Source organism: Myotis lucifugus, unplaced genomic scaffold (genome assembly GCF_000147115.1).
Source record: "Myotis lucifugus unplaced genomic scaffold, Myoluc2.0 scaffold_418, whole genome shotgun sequence".
NCBI classification, from domain to species: Eukaryota; Metazoa; Chordata; class Mammalia; order Chiroptera; family Vespertilionidae; genus Myotis; species Myotis lucifugus.
Genome location: NW_005871466.1, coordinates 883,672 through 899,738, shown reverse-complemented (window position 1 = coordinate 899,738; position 16,067 = coordinate 883,672). Strand labels below are relative to the sequence as shown.

Genomic DNA, 16,067 nt, shown 5'->3' with positions numbered 1-16,067 from the left:
AAACGGGGGCGGATTCTCCACGCGGGATCAATGGAAGCAGCGCATGGAATCGCTGACTCTCGAACGGGGTTAGGGTTCGGAAGATCTTTTTTTTAAGGTTTTATCACCACCCTAGAGGGCATCACAGTGACTTCAGTTCTTGAAAATCAGGGCTAATATTCATTATGTAACCCTTTGTCCTTCTTAAGATTTATACCAAGTGAAGGTATCATTTACTTAGAAAGATTAAATAGGGGGGAAAAGCCCTTCGTGCTGTGAGAAAGCCATAGGTCTTGTGTGGAGATCGGTACTAATATTGTCCTAGGCAAGGGAGGGTTACATACACTTATTTACAGAATAATTAGTCGTGACATTATCTAAAGCGTGATCATGTTGTCCTGATGGTAAAGACTCACATTTTAAAACCAACTCAGCAACTAGCTCCAGACTTACCTTCGGGTTTTGGTTCCTCAGTGGGTGTATATGCAGGCGTGCATGTTAATTCATGCTCAGGGTTTTTTTAAATGCATTTAAAATTTTGTTTGCTATTCATTTAAGTGATCGCTGAAATATGTTTTACAAAGTCTATATTTTTCTAGCTTGTGAAGTCAGCATATTTTAGAGAAGACAATAATTGACCATGATTTCCTTCTGAGGAGACAGAGATGAAAAGCTGATCACAGACCTCCCGAATCTGTTGTTTTGGGTAGGAGAGGTTTTCTGTGTATTTTGGGGGAGTGTGGGAGATGGGGTGGGGTGAGGGAAGGGGGCAGGCAATGACACATTCCAGACACTGTGGGAACTTTGCTTTAAGAAAATGTAATAGCCTGGCTGAAATGGCTCAGTTGGTTGAGCATCATCCTGTGCATGGAAAGGTTGCTGGTTCCATTCCCTGTCAGGCATATACCTGGGTTGCGGGTTGTATCCCTGGCACAGAAAGCAATTGATCAATGTTTCTCTCTCACATTGATGTTTCTCTCTCTCTCTCTCTCCTTTCCTCCCTCTCTCCCTGTCACTTTCCCCTCCTCTCTAAGCATGTCCTCAGGTGAGGATTAAAACATAATAATAATAAAAAGAAAACAAAGCTATATATATAAAAGGCTAAGTGACCGACAACACGTCCATCCGACCATCCGACCATCCAACCATCCGACCAACTGACTGGCCGATACATATAACGTGCACTGGCAATTTAAAAATAAATGTTGACTGGTGCATTGAGTGATGATTCCATCCATTCATGATTCCATCGATTCAACAGATGATGCCGAAAAGGAAAAATTTCCATCGAATTTCTTAATAGTATTACTCCTCCGGGAATGCTGTGTCATAAATTAAAATGGAAAGTAGGCCGCAATCATCATGCTAATGAGAAATCGTAACAGTAAATGAGTCTCTGTAATAGTACTAGATTTATTATCACAAGATTTTGACCTAATATAATCGAAGCTGAAGTATTAACAAGATCTGTGGAAGGAGAGGTTGTTCTGATTCCAAGAATTGATTTGTCCCTGTCTGACACTGGCCTCCCATTTAAATTAATTTGAAGACAGTTTCCCGTGATGCCAGCACTTGCAATGACTATTAATAAATCACAAAGACAAACTCTAGACAGAGTAGGAATATTCCTACCTGAACCCGTTTTCGAACATGGTCAGTTACATGTTGCTTTCTCTCGAGTTTGAAGAGTGTGTGATGTTAAAGTTGCAAATACTTCATCACCAGGGAAATTAGTCAAGCACTCTGAAAGTATTTTTACTCTTAATGTGGTGTACAGGGAGATATTACAATAAGTTTAATCAATTTATCAGTCATTGTTTTTATCGATGTTTTTATATCATGTTTTTTTTTGTTTTATATCATGTTTTTGTTGTTTTTAGGTCATGTCTTTATTGTTATAGCATGTTGTTATTGTTTATTTATTAATCAATTTATATATTATTTTCATATACATTTTACTAGTTTTCTTTCATCTCTGGCACTTCTATTATTGAGAAAGGACAAATAGTGATATTAAAATATTTCTTCTAATTAATGTCCTTTCAATGTGCATGAATCCGTGCATTGGGCCACTAGTTAGTAAAATAAGAATATTGGGGAGGTATATTTTTATAAATGTTCACACCTAAAGATAATTCCCCCAAATATTATTTTTTTATTTTTTAAAAAAAATAGATTTCAGAGAGAGGAAGGGAGAGGGAGAAAGAGATAGAAACATCACCGATGGCTGTCTGCTGTACACCCCCCTACTGGGGATGGAGCCCGCAACCTCCTGGTTCATAGGTGGATGCTCAACCACTGAGCCACACTGGTGGGGCCCAAATATTCTTAATATATTAGGCCCCTCTAGAGAAAATGGACTTATTTTATTTTTCAGTAATAATCCTATTATACTAATGCAAGTGTGTATTTTCTATATTAAATTTAATTGGCTCCTCACCTATATCCTCTTTTAACTAGTTTCCAGTTGCTTTTAGTTTTTGGAGAAAGTTAAGATGAAAGTTCCTCAGAGTTTAGACATTTAACAGGAAGATATGGTGGCCATTTAAGTGGAAAAAGCTTTGTTCTGTTTTCAGTTGTTTTAATCCACCCATTTCCCCCAATTAGAAGTTATCTTCTCTTATATATTTGACTAGAGGCCTGGTGCACGAAATTCATGCAGGGGGGGTGTCACTCAGCCCAGCCTGCACCCTCTCTAATCTGGGACCCCTCAGGGGATGTCCGCCTGCTGGTTTAGGCCCGATCCCACAGGCGGACATCCCTCTCACAATCCAGGACTGCTGGCTCCCAACCGCTCACCTGCCTGCCTGCCTGATTACACCCTAACCACTCCCCTGCCAGCCTGATAGACACCTAACTGCTCCCCTGCTGGCCCAATCGCCCCCAACTGCGCTCTTCTGCCGGCCTGGTCACCCCCAACTGCCTTCCCCTGCTGGCCTGGTCACCCCTAACTGCCCTCCCCTGCAGGCCTGGTCCCCCCCAACTGCCCTCCCCTTCAGGCCTGGTTGCTCCTAACTGCCCTCCCCTGCTGGCCTGATCGTCCACAACTGCCCTCCCCTGCCAGCCATCTTGTAATTGTGGTCGCCGCCATCTTTGAGGGTGTGACGGTCAATTAGCATATTCCCTCCTTATTGGCTGTGGGTGCCACCATCTTTGCAATGTGTGAGGGTCAATTAGCATATTCCTTCTTTATTAGATAGGATACTTTTTCTTTGCATAATCAAATGTCTCATTTTTAAAGTGTCCTTCATTCCATCAATAAGCATTTATTGTGCAACCAGGATCTTTGTCAAGGTGTTAAACACTGTGTCCTGGGAGAATGCGCCCATATTAGCAAACTTCCCCTCATCCAACTTCATATCCCCTCCCTTGACCCAGGGGGGTCAGGCCTCAGCGCAGGCCCAGCCCCCGACTGCCAGGTGGGCTGGTGGAGCTGCCTGCTTCCTCAGGGAACACTCTCCGTTCCCTGAGCAGCCCAGCACATCCCAGGCCAGGCTGTGTTGTCACTTGACCCTAGTCATTGAGCTGGTGCCCAGGCGAGGACCTGGGGGGTGAGCCTGAGGATGGAGGACACATGTTGCCTTGCAAAGCAGAGGCCTCTCCATCACCCTCAAGCAGAGGGGGAGAGCTGGCCTCTGACAGGGAGGAGGGGCCATTTCTGTAGGCCCAGAGGGTCCCTGTGGGTCTAGGGCAGTGATGGCGAACCTATGACACGCGTGTCAGAGGTGACACGAGAACTCATTTTTTTGGTTGATTTTTCTTTGTTAAATGACATTTAAATATATAAAATAAATATCAAAAATATAAATCTTTGTTTTACTATGGTTGCAAAGATCAAAAAATTTCTATATGTGACACGGCGCCAGAGTTAAGTTAGGGTTTTTCAAAATGCTGACACGCCGAGCTCAGAAGGTTCGCCATCACTGGTCTAGGGTTTCAGACGTGATCCCACCCAGACGTCCCATCCTGAGTCTCCGAGCCTCCTTCCCCCCTGGGAAGAAGAGCCAGGGTTGAGAAGTCAGCCTTCCCCGGACTCTGCTGCCCTTACTCACACGCCCTGGGCATGGCCCTGCCTGCCCTGCCAGCTGGAGGTAGGGCTGAGTCCCTTCCCATGCCATTCGGGAGGCCCTCTGGTGGTGACGCCTCACACTCAGCCTTTCACTGCCTTCTTCAAATGCCGCCACAGCATCAAGCAACAGCCATCTGGGCCGTGTACTTATTGCTGCTCCCGCCCCGCCTCTCAGAACATTCCTTCCCACCAGTATTCCATCCCGGTGGCCGCCACTGAGTTGTAACGAGGACCCTGCCACAGCGTTCCAGGGCGATGGGAACGCCACCTCTCCACCAGCAGTGGGGTCCTCGGGGCCGCCAGCTGAGCAGTGACCAGCTCCCAAATCCCATTTCATTTTATTTTTTTGTTAATCCTCACCCGAGGATATTTTTTCCATTTATTTTTTTTAGGGAGGGAGGAAAGGAAGAAGGGAGAGAGTGAGAAACCTCATGTGACATACTCATATCGCTTGGTTGCCTCCACACACACCCAGACCTGCAACCTCGGTACGTGCCCTTGCCTGGGAATCGAACCCTCAACCCTTTGATACGAGGCCCGGTGTTCTAACCACTGAGCCACACAAGCCAGGCCAAATCCCACTTTAGAGTCTCATTCTCAGCACCTCCTGTCCTTGACTTGCAGATGGCCACCTTCTCGCGGCATCCTCCCATGGCCTTCCCTCTGTGCTTGCACCCCTGGGTCTCTTCTGGTCTTCGTATAAGGACACCCATCAGATTGGATCAGGGCCCGCCCGTCTGACCTTATTCAGGGACCCCATCTCCAAATGTGGGCAGTGAGCGTTAGTATTTCAACATATGATGTTTGGGGGACACCATTCACTCGTGGCAGCATTCCATTCCCATGGAAAAGTGAGATGCTAACCGCCGATTGGCATCTCTGGGAGTCTGTGTGACCCAGGCTACAGGTGTGTGTCCTCGAGGTGACACACGGCCGTCGGCCGCTCTGTGGGTCACCCCCACGTTTCAGCATGTGGAGGTTTTCTCTGGGGCCTGTCTTCTCACCATGGAATAATTCTCCCGGCTGCTGCCTCGGGTACAACAAGCTGGCTGCCAGGACCCTGTGTGCGGTGGAAACAGGGCCATGTGGGCCAGATGGTCTTGAGCCCCAGGTTGCCTTCTGCAGTTCTCAGCCCCTGCAGGCTTCCGTCTGCGGGGTCTGTGCAGGGCAGGGCGGGAGAATGGACTGTTCTGCACGTGAACTCATGGCCTTTCCTGAACCCGCCCCTCCATGTGTCGGCCGACATGCCTGTACCTCCACGTCCCAAGCTGCTCGGGGATCTGCTGGACTCGGCCCCCCTCAGGGTCCTGTCACCACGCGCTCGGACTGTGATTTCCTCTGTCCATCTAAAATCTTTATCACATGTCCATAGCCTTCTGTCTTCCAAACCTGTGCTACAATCTCATGCAGTCCTTTATCTATTCTTTCCCCAGGAGGGTTTTTAGCTTTACTATTATTTTTATTTTCATTTTTTTAATCCTCACCCGAGGATATTTTTCCATTGATTTTTAGAGAAAGTGGAAGAGAGAGGGAAAGACAGAGCGAAACATCGATGTGAGAGAAACATCCATTGGTTGCCTCTCGCATGCACCCCAAACAGGTTCAAACCCACAACCTAGGTATGTGCCCTGACCAGGAATCGAACCCTCAACCTTTGGGTGTATGGGATGACATTCCAACCAACTGAGCCACCTGGACAAGGCTTTAGTTTTATATATTTTTTTAAATTTTTATTATTGAAAGTATTACATTTGTTCCCTTTTTCCCCCCATTGACCCCCTCTAGCTCACACCCACCCCCCGCCCCAGACCTTCACTACCCCACTAGCTGCGTCCATGGGTTACACATATAAGCATACAAGGTCTTTGGTTGATTACCTCCCACTCACCCACCTTCCCCTACCTTCCCGCCAAGATTCTGCACTCTGTCCCATGCTTCCATGTCTCTGGATCCACTCTGTTCATCAGTTTATTTTGTTACTTAGATTCCACATATGAGTGTGGTTCCACATATAAGTGAGATCATGTGATACTTGTCTTTCTCTGACTGACTTATTTCACTTAGCATGATACTCTCCAGCTCCCTCCATGCTGTCTCAAAGGGTAAGAGATTCTTCTTTTTTACAGCTACATAGTATTTCATGGTGTAAATGTACCACAGCTTTTTATCCACTCATCTACTGATGGGCACTTGGGCTGTTTCCAGATCTTAGCTATTGTAAATTGTGCTGCTATGACCATAGGGGTGCATACATTCTTTCTGATTGGTGTTTCAGGTTTCTTAGGATATGTTCCTAGAAATGGAATCACTGGGTCAATGGCAGTTCCATATTTAATTTTTTAAGGAACCTCCATACTGTTTTCCATAATGGCTGCACCAGTCTGCATTCCCACCAGCAGTGCACGAGGGTTCCCTTTTCTCCACATCCTCTCCAGCACTTGTCATTTGTTGATTTGTTGATTGTAGCCATTCTGACAGGTGAGGTGATACTCATTGTCATTTTAATTTGCATCTCTCTGATGATCAGTGACTTAGAGCATTTTTTCATGTCTCTTGGCCATCTGTATGTCCACTTTGGACAAGTGTTTGTTTAGGTCCTCTGCCCATTTTTTAGTTGGATTGTTTGTCTTCCTTTTGTTAAGGTGTATGAGTTCCTTATATATTTTGGAGATTAACCTTTTATCAGATGTATCATTGCCAAATATGTTCTCCCACACAGTGGGCTCCCTTTTCATTTTGTTGGTGGCTTCTTTTGCTGTGCAGAAGCTTTTTATTTTGATGTAGTCCCATATGTTATTTTCTCCTTAGTTTCCTTTGCCCTGGGGCTTCAGCTTTACTTTCATCCCTAGTAGAGACATGAGGGAGAAGAGCCAGAAGTCATAATTAATCTCATAAATTATGAAGTATTTCCAACCTAAGGGAAATATAGAGAAAAATACCACACACACCATGTACACCTCACCAAGATTTGTCAAACTTCATTGTTTTGACACATCCACTTCAGAGCTTTATTATTTGATTTTTGGAGTGAGAGAGGGAGAGAGAGAAACATCGATTTATTGTTGTACTTAGTTATGCATTCATTGGTTGATTCGTATATGTGTCCTGACGCGGGATTGAACCTGCAACCTTGGCATATCAGGACAACGCACTAACCAACTGAGCGACCTAGACAGGGCTCAGAGGGGTGTCTGTGTGTGGTGTGAGTGTGTGTGTACTTTTTTAAGCATTAGGAGCTCTCATTTTCCTCCCCTGGATCCTCCCCCATGGGAGCAATCACTATGCTAAACCTGTGTATATTTGTGTGCACTCCTGCCCCACCCCATTATTTGCTGGATATGGTGTGGCCATAAACAATTGCACTGCTTCTCATGTTTTGCAAATGTATATCGGTAGCATCAGACCCTATTTGTTTTTGGAAAACATTGGTTTCTGATATTTCACAATATTAATCCATAGAGCTGCAGTTGGTTCATTCCCAGTATTGATGGAACAGCCTCCCTTTACCAGTTCTTCTGTAGAGAGAAACATAAGCTGTGTCCTGTTTCTATTACAAACATGACTTCAAGAATCGTGCTCATGCATGTCTCGTGAGAGTCTCCCCAGGGTGCACTCCTACGGATGTGTACCTTATGTACAGATTCAACCTAACTCCGTGCACCATTTCACCGTCCCTCAGGGCTGTACCACAGTTTTCACTGCCCATTTCCCCATGTTGTGAATATTGTATGAATATTGTATTCACACAGCATGTGATATTGTATTTTTATGTTTTTAACAGTCTGAATGATGTTAAATCAGATTTTTAAAATGGAGACTATCACCCCAAGATGGACTGATGCGTAAACCTTTCACATTATTTCTATTAACTACATGCTCAGGAGTATCGACCAGTGACTTCTAATTATATTATATGTTTTATAAGCATCTTACACATTTTTATGTTTTGTAATCTTATGAATATCAGTTTTAAGAGTTGCTGATAATAGAAGAAAGTATACTATCTTATCAAAATACATAATAAGCATCTATAGCAAAATGATTGTTTTTAAAATGCTGAAAATGGAATTTAAGTCAAGTAGATGACCCTACAAACCATTGAAATGTCTAATACAGCTTCTCCCAAATCCTTCTGCTTTAGGAAATTTAAAAATGGACCCTAAAAAATGCTAGATTTACAATGCGAAATGTCACAGTCCTGTGTTTACTCTGTGGAACCTTGACACTTGGGATCTTGTCAGCTCTGTTATATGTACATCTTCACCATGATCATGTGAGCAACTGGCAGAAGAAAACGCAGGCGCCTGCATCAATTTGGAAACTTGATAAAAAGTTGCAACAGCAAGCTATCCACAGCGCAGGGCAAATACCACGCTCAAGGCAAATACCAGGACAATATGTAAGAACTGAAAGACCTAACAAAGATCAAACTGAAGAATGGCGTCCATTTTTAAAATTAGGTAACTATTTTGAATTTCTCTGTTAGCCATTTTAAGGGGAAATATGTCATATATTTAATATTTGCAAGAGAGAATATCCTTTTAGACCAATTCAATTTTTAAATTATGAAATATTTTTATATGCTGTATACAAAAAATAATAGAATAGGTGTGTATACATTTAGCACCTGAATTTAACAATTTTTAAATACAGTTTGTTATATTTGTTTAGGTAGCTTTCTGTTTTTCATAAAAGATAAATTTTAATAGGTAGACTTAAAAATATCACCCCTTTTAAAAAAATATCACCCCTTTGCCCTAGCTGGTTTGGCTCAGTGGATGGCTCTGTGGATTGAAGGGTCCCGGGTTCGATTCCAATCAAGGGCACATGCCCAGATTGCAGGCTCAATCCCCAGTAGGGGGCATACAGGAGTCAGCCAATCAATGATTCTCTCTCATCATTGCTGTTTCTATCTCTCCCTCTCCCTTCCTCTCTGAAATCAATAAAAATATGTAAACAATGTCATCCCTATATCAAAGTGATGGTAGTAAGCCAATACTTAGTGACTCTAATTACCTATTCTTACAGATGAGAATTTTAACTATTCGGACCCAGAATTTCTTCATGGGATTTTACTATATGGACTTAATACCATTATCAGTAAAAGCTTGGGCAATCAGAGAGATGTGCCAGATACCAGAGATAAAATGTATGTTTCTCCATTTCTTTTGTATTGAAATATAATTGACATATCACATTATATTAGTTTTAGGTGTACAACATAATGAATTTATATTAGTGTATATTGTAAAATAATCACAATAAATTTAGTTAACATCAGTCACCATACATCGTTTCAAAATATATTTTTTTCTTGTGGTGAGAACTTTTAAGATCAATTCTCCTCGCAACTTTTATCTTTATTTTTTTAAATATGTTTTCATTGATTTTATAAAGAGAGAAAGGGAGAGGGAAAGAGAGATAGAAACATCAATGAGAAAGAAACATCAACATGGATTGGCTGCCTCCTGCACACCCCCTGCTGGGGATCAAGACGGAAACCTGGGCATTGAACCAGCAACCTCTTGTTGCATGGGTCGGCACTCAAACACTGAGCCACGCTGGCCAGGCTCTCCTTGCAACTTTTAAATATGCAATACAGTGGTATTACCTACAGTCACCATGCTGTCTGTACACCCCAGGACTTACTTACTTTATAACTGGGAGTTTGTATCTTTGACCTGGTCCTTTCACTCATTTCACCCACCCTCTGCCTCTGGCAACCAGCAATCGGTTCCCTGTATCTATGAGCTTGGTTTTCCGGGCGGGCGGGGGGGGGGGGGGGGGGTAAGTGGGGGAAGGATATGGGAGTTGTTGTTTAGATTCCACATGTAAGTGAGATTATATGAATTTGTCTTTTTCTGACTTATTCTACTTAGCATAATGCCCTCAAGGTCCATCCATGTTGTTGCAAATGGCAAGATTTCCTTCTTTTTATGGTTCCATTTTTTGATGGAACTTTTTATGGTTTTATTATAACCTTTTTTAATCCATTCATCCACCAGTGGACACTGGATTGTTTCCATGTGTTGGCTATTGTAAGTAATGCTGTAATGAACATGGGGGTGCAGATAGCTTTTCGAGGTAGTGTTTTTGTTATCTTCAGATAAGTACCTATAATGGAATTGTTGAACCATGTGGCAGTTTTATTTTTAACTTTGGAGGAAGCTCCATACTGTTTTCTATAGTGGCTGCACCAATTTAAATTCATTCCTACCCACTGAGCACCAGGGCTCCCTTTTCTCCACAGCCTCACCAACACTTGTTATTCCTTGTCTTTTTTATAACAGCCATTCTAACAGGTGTGAGGGGATATCTCATTTTGGTTTTGATCTGCATTTCCCTGATGATTAGTGATGTTGAGCATCTTTTTGTGTACCTGTTGGCCATCTGTATGTATTCTTTAGAACAATACCTATTCAGATCTTCTGCCCATTTAACAAATCATATTGTTTGTTTGCCATTGAGTTGTGTGAGTTCTTTATATAGTTTAGATATAGCCCCTTACCAGGTATATGATTTGCAAATATTTTCTCTCATTCACTATGTTACCTTTTCATTTTATTAATGGCTCACCTTTGTAATGCAGAAGCTTTTTAGTTTGATGCAGTCCAACTTATTTATTTTTGCTTTTGTTGCCCTTATTTTTGTCAAAACCAAACAATCATCACCAAGACTGATCTCAATGAGCTTACCACCTATGTTTTCTTCTAGAAGTTTTATGCTTTCTGGTCTTAATTCAAGTCTTTAATCTATTTTGAATTGATTTTTGTGTATGGTGTAAGATAGTGGTCCAGTTTCATTCTTTTGCATGTGGCTGTCCAGTTTTCCCAACACAATTTATAGAAGAGACTGTCTTTACCCCATTGTATATTCTTGCCTCCTTTGTCATAAATTAATTGAGCATATATTCATGGGCTTATTTCTGGACTCTATTCTGTTTCTTTGATCCACATGTCTATTTTTATGCCAATACCATATTGTTTTGGTTACTATAGCTTTGTAATATAGTTTGAAACCAGGTTAGCTGCAATCCCAAAACATGAATCATTTTTCTTCTTCTCATATATGCCTACAGGTGTCTTAAAAAACGTTACCCAGCCAGGCTACCTACCGCCAGCATTGTCATTTGTTTCCACAATGAAGAATTCAATACCTTGTTTCGGACAGTGTCCAGTGTCATGACCCTCACTCCACACCAGATCCTTGAAGAAGTTATTTTGGTAGATGACATGAGCGAATTTGGTAAGACAGAACACTAGTCGTCTGCCTAATCCACTTGGAAGGCAGTGCTATCTCTGCTGGCATGTGAGTTATTGTACACAACAGTTTTGGGTGGTGTTGAGGCAGGCACTGAGCTACATGCTATTGCGACGCTGGTGTGGGTGTAAGAACCGGTCTTACATTATTGGGCACATTGGGTGGTTAGTGCTTCCATGAGGTAAACGTAGGGGCACCCACCTGGGCTTTAGAGATCATTGATGACAATCAGGAAGAAGTGACATCTAAACTGAGGGCTGCAAGGGTGAATTGGAATTATCTAGATCAGTGGTGCTCAACCTTGGCTGCACATTAGAATCACCTGGGAATCTTTTTAAAATCCTGATTTCTGGGCCTCATCCTTCGGAAATTCTGTTTCTTTGTTACTAATGTTGTGGCCCCACCCCATAACAAAGAAACAATTTCCGGAGGATGAGGCCCAGAAATCAGGATTTTAAAAAGATTCCCAGGTGATTCTAATGTGCATCCAAGGTTGAGAACCGCTGCTCTAAATATTGAGCGACTGTTAGGTACCGAGGGAACTGAGACTCAAGTGGTTTGATAACTTGGGTAAGAGTTACCACCCAGGTAGAAGCGCAGTTGTAAGTAATAAAGCCAGACTGCTCCAAAACACCATAACTCGTGCTTCAATTAAAATTGTCAGAGTGATTTATTGAAATAGAGCTATGTCACTAGGAGCAAAAGGATATTTACAGCCGACTTCAGTGCTGAAATGCTCTTCCTTCTCTTCCTCACGTAGAATAACATTTTCCTTTCAAGTGAGAACCTCTCGGATTACCATGGTTTTTAGGAATCAATCAAAATTGTGCTCAGGCCCTAACCGGTTTGGCTCAGTGGATAGAGCGTCTGCCTGCGGACTCAAAGGTCCCAGGTTCGATTCCGGTCAAGGGCATGTACCTTGGTTGCAGGCACATCCCCAGTGCGGGTGTATAGAAGGCAGCTGATCTATGTTTCTCTCTCATCGATGTTTCTGGCTCTCTGTCTCTCTCCCTTCCTCTCTGTAAAAAAATCAATAAAATATATTTAAAAAAAATTGTGCTCAGCTGTTTTCATTTCTGCAGTTATTGTTTACACATTGTCAAGTCTTGCACTTGCTTCCCCTCAGATGATTTGAAAGAAAAACTAGACTATCCCCTGGAAATGTTTCGGGGAAAGATTAAAGTCATAAGAACCACAAAGAGAGAGGGGCTGATTCGCGCCAGGCTGATTGGAGCGGCCCGAGCTTCAGGTATGAACACTTCCCTGGGGACATGAGGCCTTTCCGCGTCCCCCCCACCCCCCCTCCCCGGAAAAGAACCCCCCCCCCCCAGAGGCCCTCCACATCTCCACGCGCCTAAACAGAGCCTGGACCTGTATTTGAGTCCCATGAGAATTTAATTTTCTTTTGACTGAAAGTCAAAACATCTATTTGTTATTTCAAATATGTAGGCGATGTCAGCTCAATTGAGCTGAGTGGTCAAAGCCCAGATAAAAAATAGTTTTAATCGAAGGCTAGCTCAGTTCTCCCTGCTTCTTTAGAATCTTCCCCAAACCTACTCTCTAACCCGCGGTTCCCCTGCTCCCTCTGCACATCTGTAGTGGATGATGTCCCATATTTTGGTACAAAATATGTGTCTCTTCTCTCCCCCCAGTGGGATTGAAAGCACCTTGAGAGACAAACACACAGCAAATATTCCACAAACTGGTTGTGTTGGGCTTTGGCTTGGGTTGTGAGGTGTTTCATCCACATGGTGAACACGAGCCTGTTCCTGCCTCCCCAGGGGACGTGCTGGTGTTCCTGGACAGCCACTGTGAAGTGAACAGAGTCTGGCTGGAGCCCTTGCTGTCCGCCATCGCCAAGGACCGCAAAATGGTGGTGTGTCCCATGGTGGATTCCATTGACCACCTGACACTGAACTACTATCCCTCTCCTATTGTAAGAGGAGCTTTCAACTGGCATCTGCAATTTGTATGGGACACTGTTTTCTCTTATGAGATGGATGGACCAGAAGGACCCACCACACCCATCCGGTGAGACTTCTTCAGGGTACGGGGAAATGGCAGATGTGTACCTGGGGCGGGGTGGGGGTGGGGGAAAGAAGCGTCCAGAGATTATTTCTTCAATTTCTTGAGCTTCATGATATTTTGTTATTTATCTTGTTTCTAGACGTCTATACTAATAGAACCGAGTAGGTTTTGAATTCCTTCCACTGAAAATGAGCATGTCACCCCAGTTCACCACACCTCTGTGGTTAGTATCCCCCTGGCCTCAAAGATCCATCATTAGAATGTGGACGTGGCTCTCAGTAGCAGGTTGTATATGCTGATCAATGAACAAAATGCCAGCTCTGTGGAGAGAAAAAGTAGATGTCTCTGCCACAGGCCACATCTGTTTCTAAAATATGTATCCAGGGGCTTCTATCGGTTGAGATGAACATGGTTTTCCTAGATTATTGGTCTGGGAAACCTCTAACTGTGAGAATGATTTGAATATTGTGACTTTTAACTGCATCGATGAGGCTATTTCTGGAGAGACTGCCTCCAGGTCCCTTTCCATATTTACTAATAACTTTTGACACCAAGCTCACTTCTCTTCTTTTACCTTTAACCTCTTTGTTTTACAAAACACATGAGTAAATTTTCTAACACTATAGCCTAGCAAGTCCTTGATCTTTGCCTCTATTACTCTTGTCTCTTAAACTCACTTTAATCAGGCTTTGCCTCCCCCCCCCCCAACCGCAAAAAAAACCCAAACTTGTCAATGGCCTTCCCATTGTTAAATCCAGTGTCCAGTTCTCAGTCCTCATCTCACTTGCTCTGCCTGCTGAGCTCTCCCTTCCTTCTCTTGTACGTGCACGCTTCCCTTGGGCTCCTGACCACCACGGCCTCCTGGTCTTCCTCCCACCTCACTGTTACTCCTTCCCATCATCTCTGCCGAGTCCGCCTCTTCTCTCCCACCTCTTTTTTTTTTTAAATATATCTTTATTGATTTTTTTACAGAGAGGAAGGGAGAGAGATAGAGAGTTAGAAACACCGATGAGAGAGAAACATCGATCAGCTGCCTCCTGCACATCTTCTACTGGGGATGTGCCCGCAACCCAGGTACATGCCCTTGACTGGAATCGAACCCGGGGCCTTTCAGTCCACAGGCCAACGCTCTATCCACTGAGCCAAACCGGTTTTGGCCTCTCCCACCTCTTACTGTTGAGGTGTCCATGTCTCGGTCCCGTGTCCTCTTCTCCACTTCCCCCCTCCCTCCTCAGAGTGAATCTCATCCTCCTATACTGACGATGCCCATTAGTTATGTCTCCAGCCCTGACCTCTCTCAGAATGCCAAATGCATCTCTCCAACTATCCTATTACTGGCCTCTCTACTTGAATGCCGAATACACATCCCAAAAGAATCTTCCCACCAAAACCCTGCCCCACCTACAGCATTCCCCATCTCAGTGCCCTGCAAGTTTGTCTTCCAAGTACCCAGGCCTAAAACGTTGGAGCCAACAGTGACTCTTTCCCTCCCAACACCCCACATTCCACTATAAGCAAATCTGCTGGTTCCATCTTCAAAATATATCAAGAATTTGACCACACTCAGTGAGCACCAAAGCCCCACTGAAGCAAGTCTTGCCCCAGAAGGGTGTCTCCAGCACAGAAGTTCTCCCACTGCAGACACAGCTGATTCTCACAGCCAATTGGCCTGAAGGTCAATCCCTCCCAGTGATACCTACAATAATCAAGGCTTAACTACAACAAGTCTGTGCACACAGCCCACAAAGGGGTGCACCAAGAGTGTCCACCTCAGGTAATTGGGGAGGCTGAGCCACTGGGCCCTATAGGACACCTAGCACACAAAGCCACTCTATCAACACAGGGAAGCATAAAAAATGCGGAGACAAAGAAACAGGTCACAAATGACAGAAATGGAGGAAAGCTAACTACTGGATATAGAGTTCAAAACCGCACTTTTAAGGTTTTTCAAGAATTCTCTAGAAACTGCCGATAAACTTAGTGAGACCCTCAAGAAATCTAGTGAGACCCTCGAGGTTATGAAAAAGGACCAACTAGAAATTAAGCATACACTGACTGAAATAAAGAATATTATACAGAGTTCCAACAGCAAACTAGAAGATTGCAAGAATCAAGTCAAAGATTTGAAATACGAAGAAGCAAAAAACACCCAACCGGAAAAACAAAAAGAAAAAAGAATTAAAAAATATGAAGATAGTGTAAGGAGCCTCTGGGACAACTTCAAGCGTACCAACATCCGAATTATGGGGGTGCCAGAAGAAGAGAGAGAGCAAGATATTGAAAACCTATTTGAAGAAATAATGACAGAAAACTTCCCCTACCTGGTGAAAGAAATAGACTTACAAGTCCAGGAAGTGCAGAGAACCCCAAACAAAAGGAATCCAAAGAGGACCACACCAAGACACTTCATAATTAAAATGCCAAGAGCAAAAGACAAAGAATCTTAAAAGCAGCAAGAGAAAAAAAGTCAGTTACCTACAAGGGAGTACCCATACGACTGTCAGCTGATTTCTCAACAGAAACTATGCAGGCCAGAAGGGAGTGGCAAGAAATATTCCAAGTGATGAATACCAAGAACCTACAACCAAGATTACTTTACCCAGCAAAGCTATCATTCAGAATTGAAGGTTAGATAAAGAGCTTCACAGATAAGAAAAAGCTAAAGGAGTTCATCACCACCAAACCAGTATTATATGAAATGCTGAAAGGTATCCTTTAAGAAGAGGAAGAA

At 43.4% G+C, this 16,067-nt stretch overlaps 1 protein-coding gene across 1 annotated transcript in view; it reads left to right on the top strand.

Moving 5' to 3' along the window:
• The first annotated feature begins 8,228 nt into the window (after positions 1-8,228).
• The window catches only part of GALNTL5 (polypeptide N-acetylgalactosaminyltransferase like 5), a 17,011-nt gene continuing 9,172 nt past the window's right edge, over positions 8,229-16,067 (top strand). The window contains exons 1-5 of the mRNA XM_006102564.3: positions 8,229-8,508; positions 9,077-9,197; positions 11,127-11,293; positions 12,435-12,557; positions 13,090-13,339. Of these exons, the coding sequence (XP_006102626.1) occupies positions 8,229-8,508; positions 9,077-9,197; positions 11,127-11,293; positions 12,435-12,557; positions 13,090-13,339 (941 nt within the window). The remainder of the gene's footprint in view (positions 8,509-9,076; positions 9,198-11,126; positions 11,294-12,434; positions 12,558-13,089; positions 13,340-16,067) is intronic.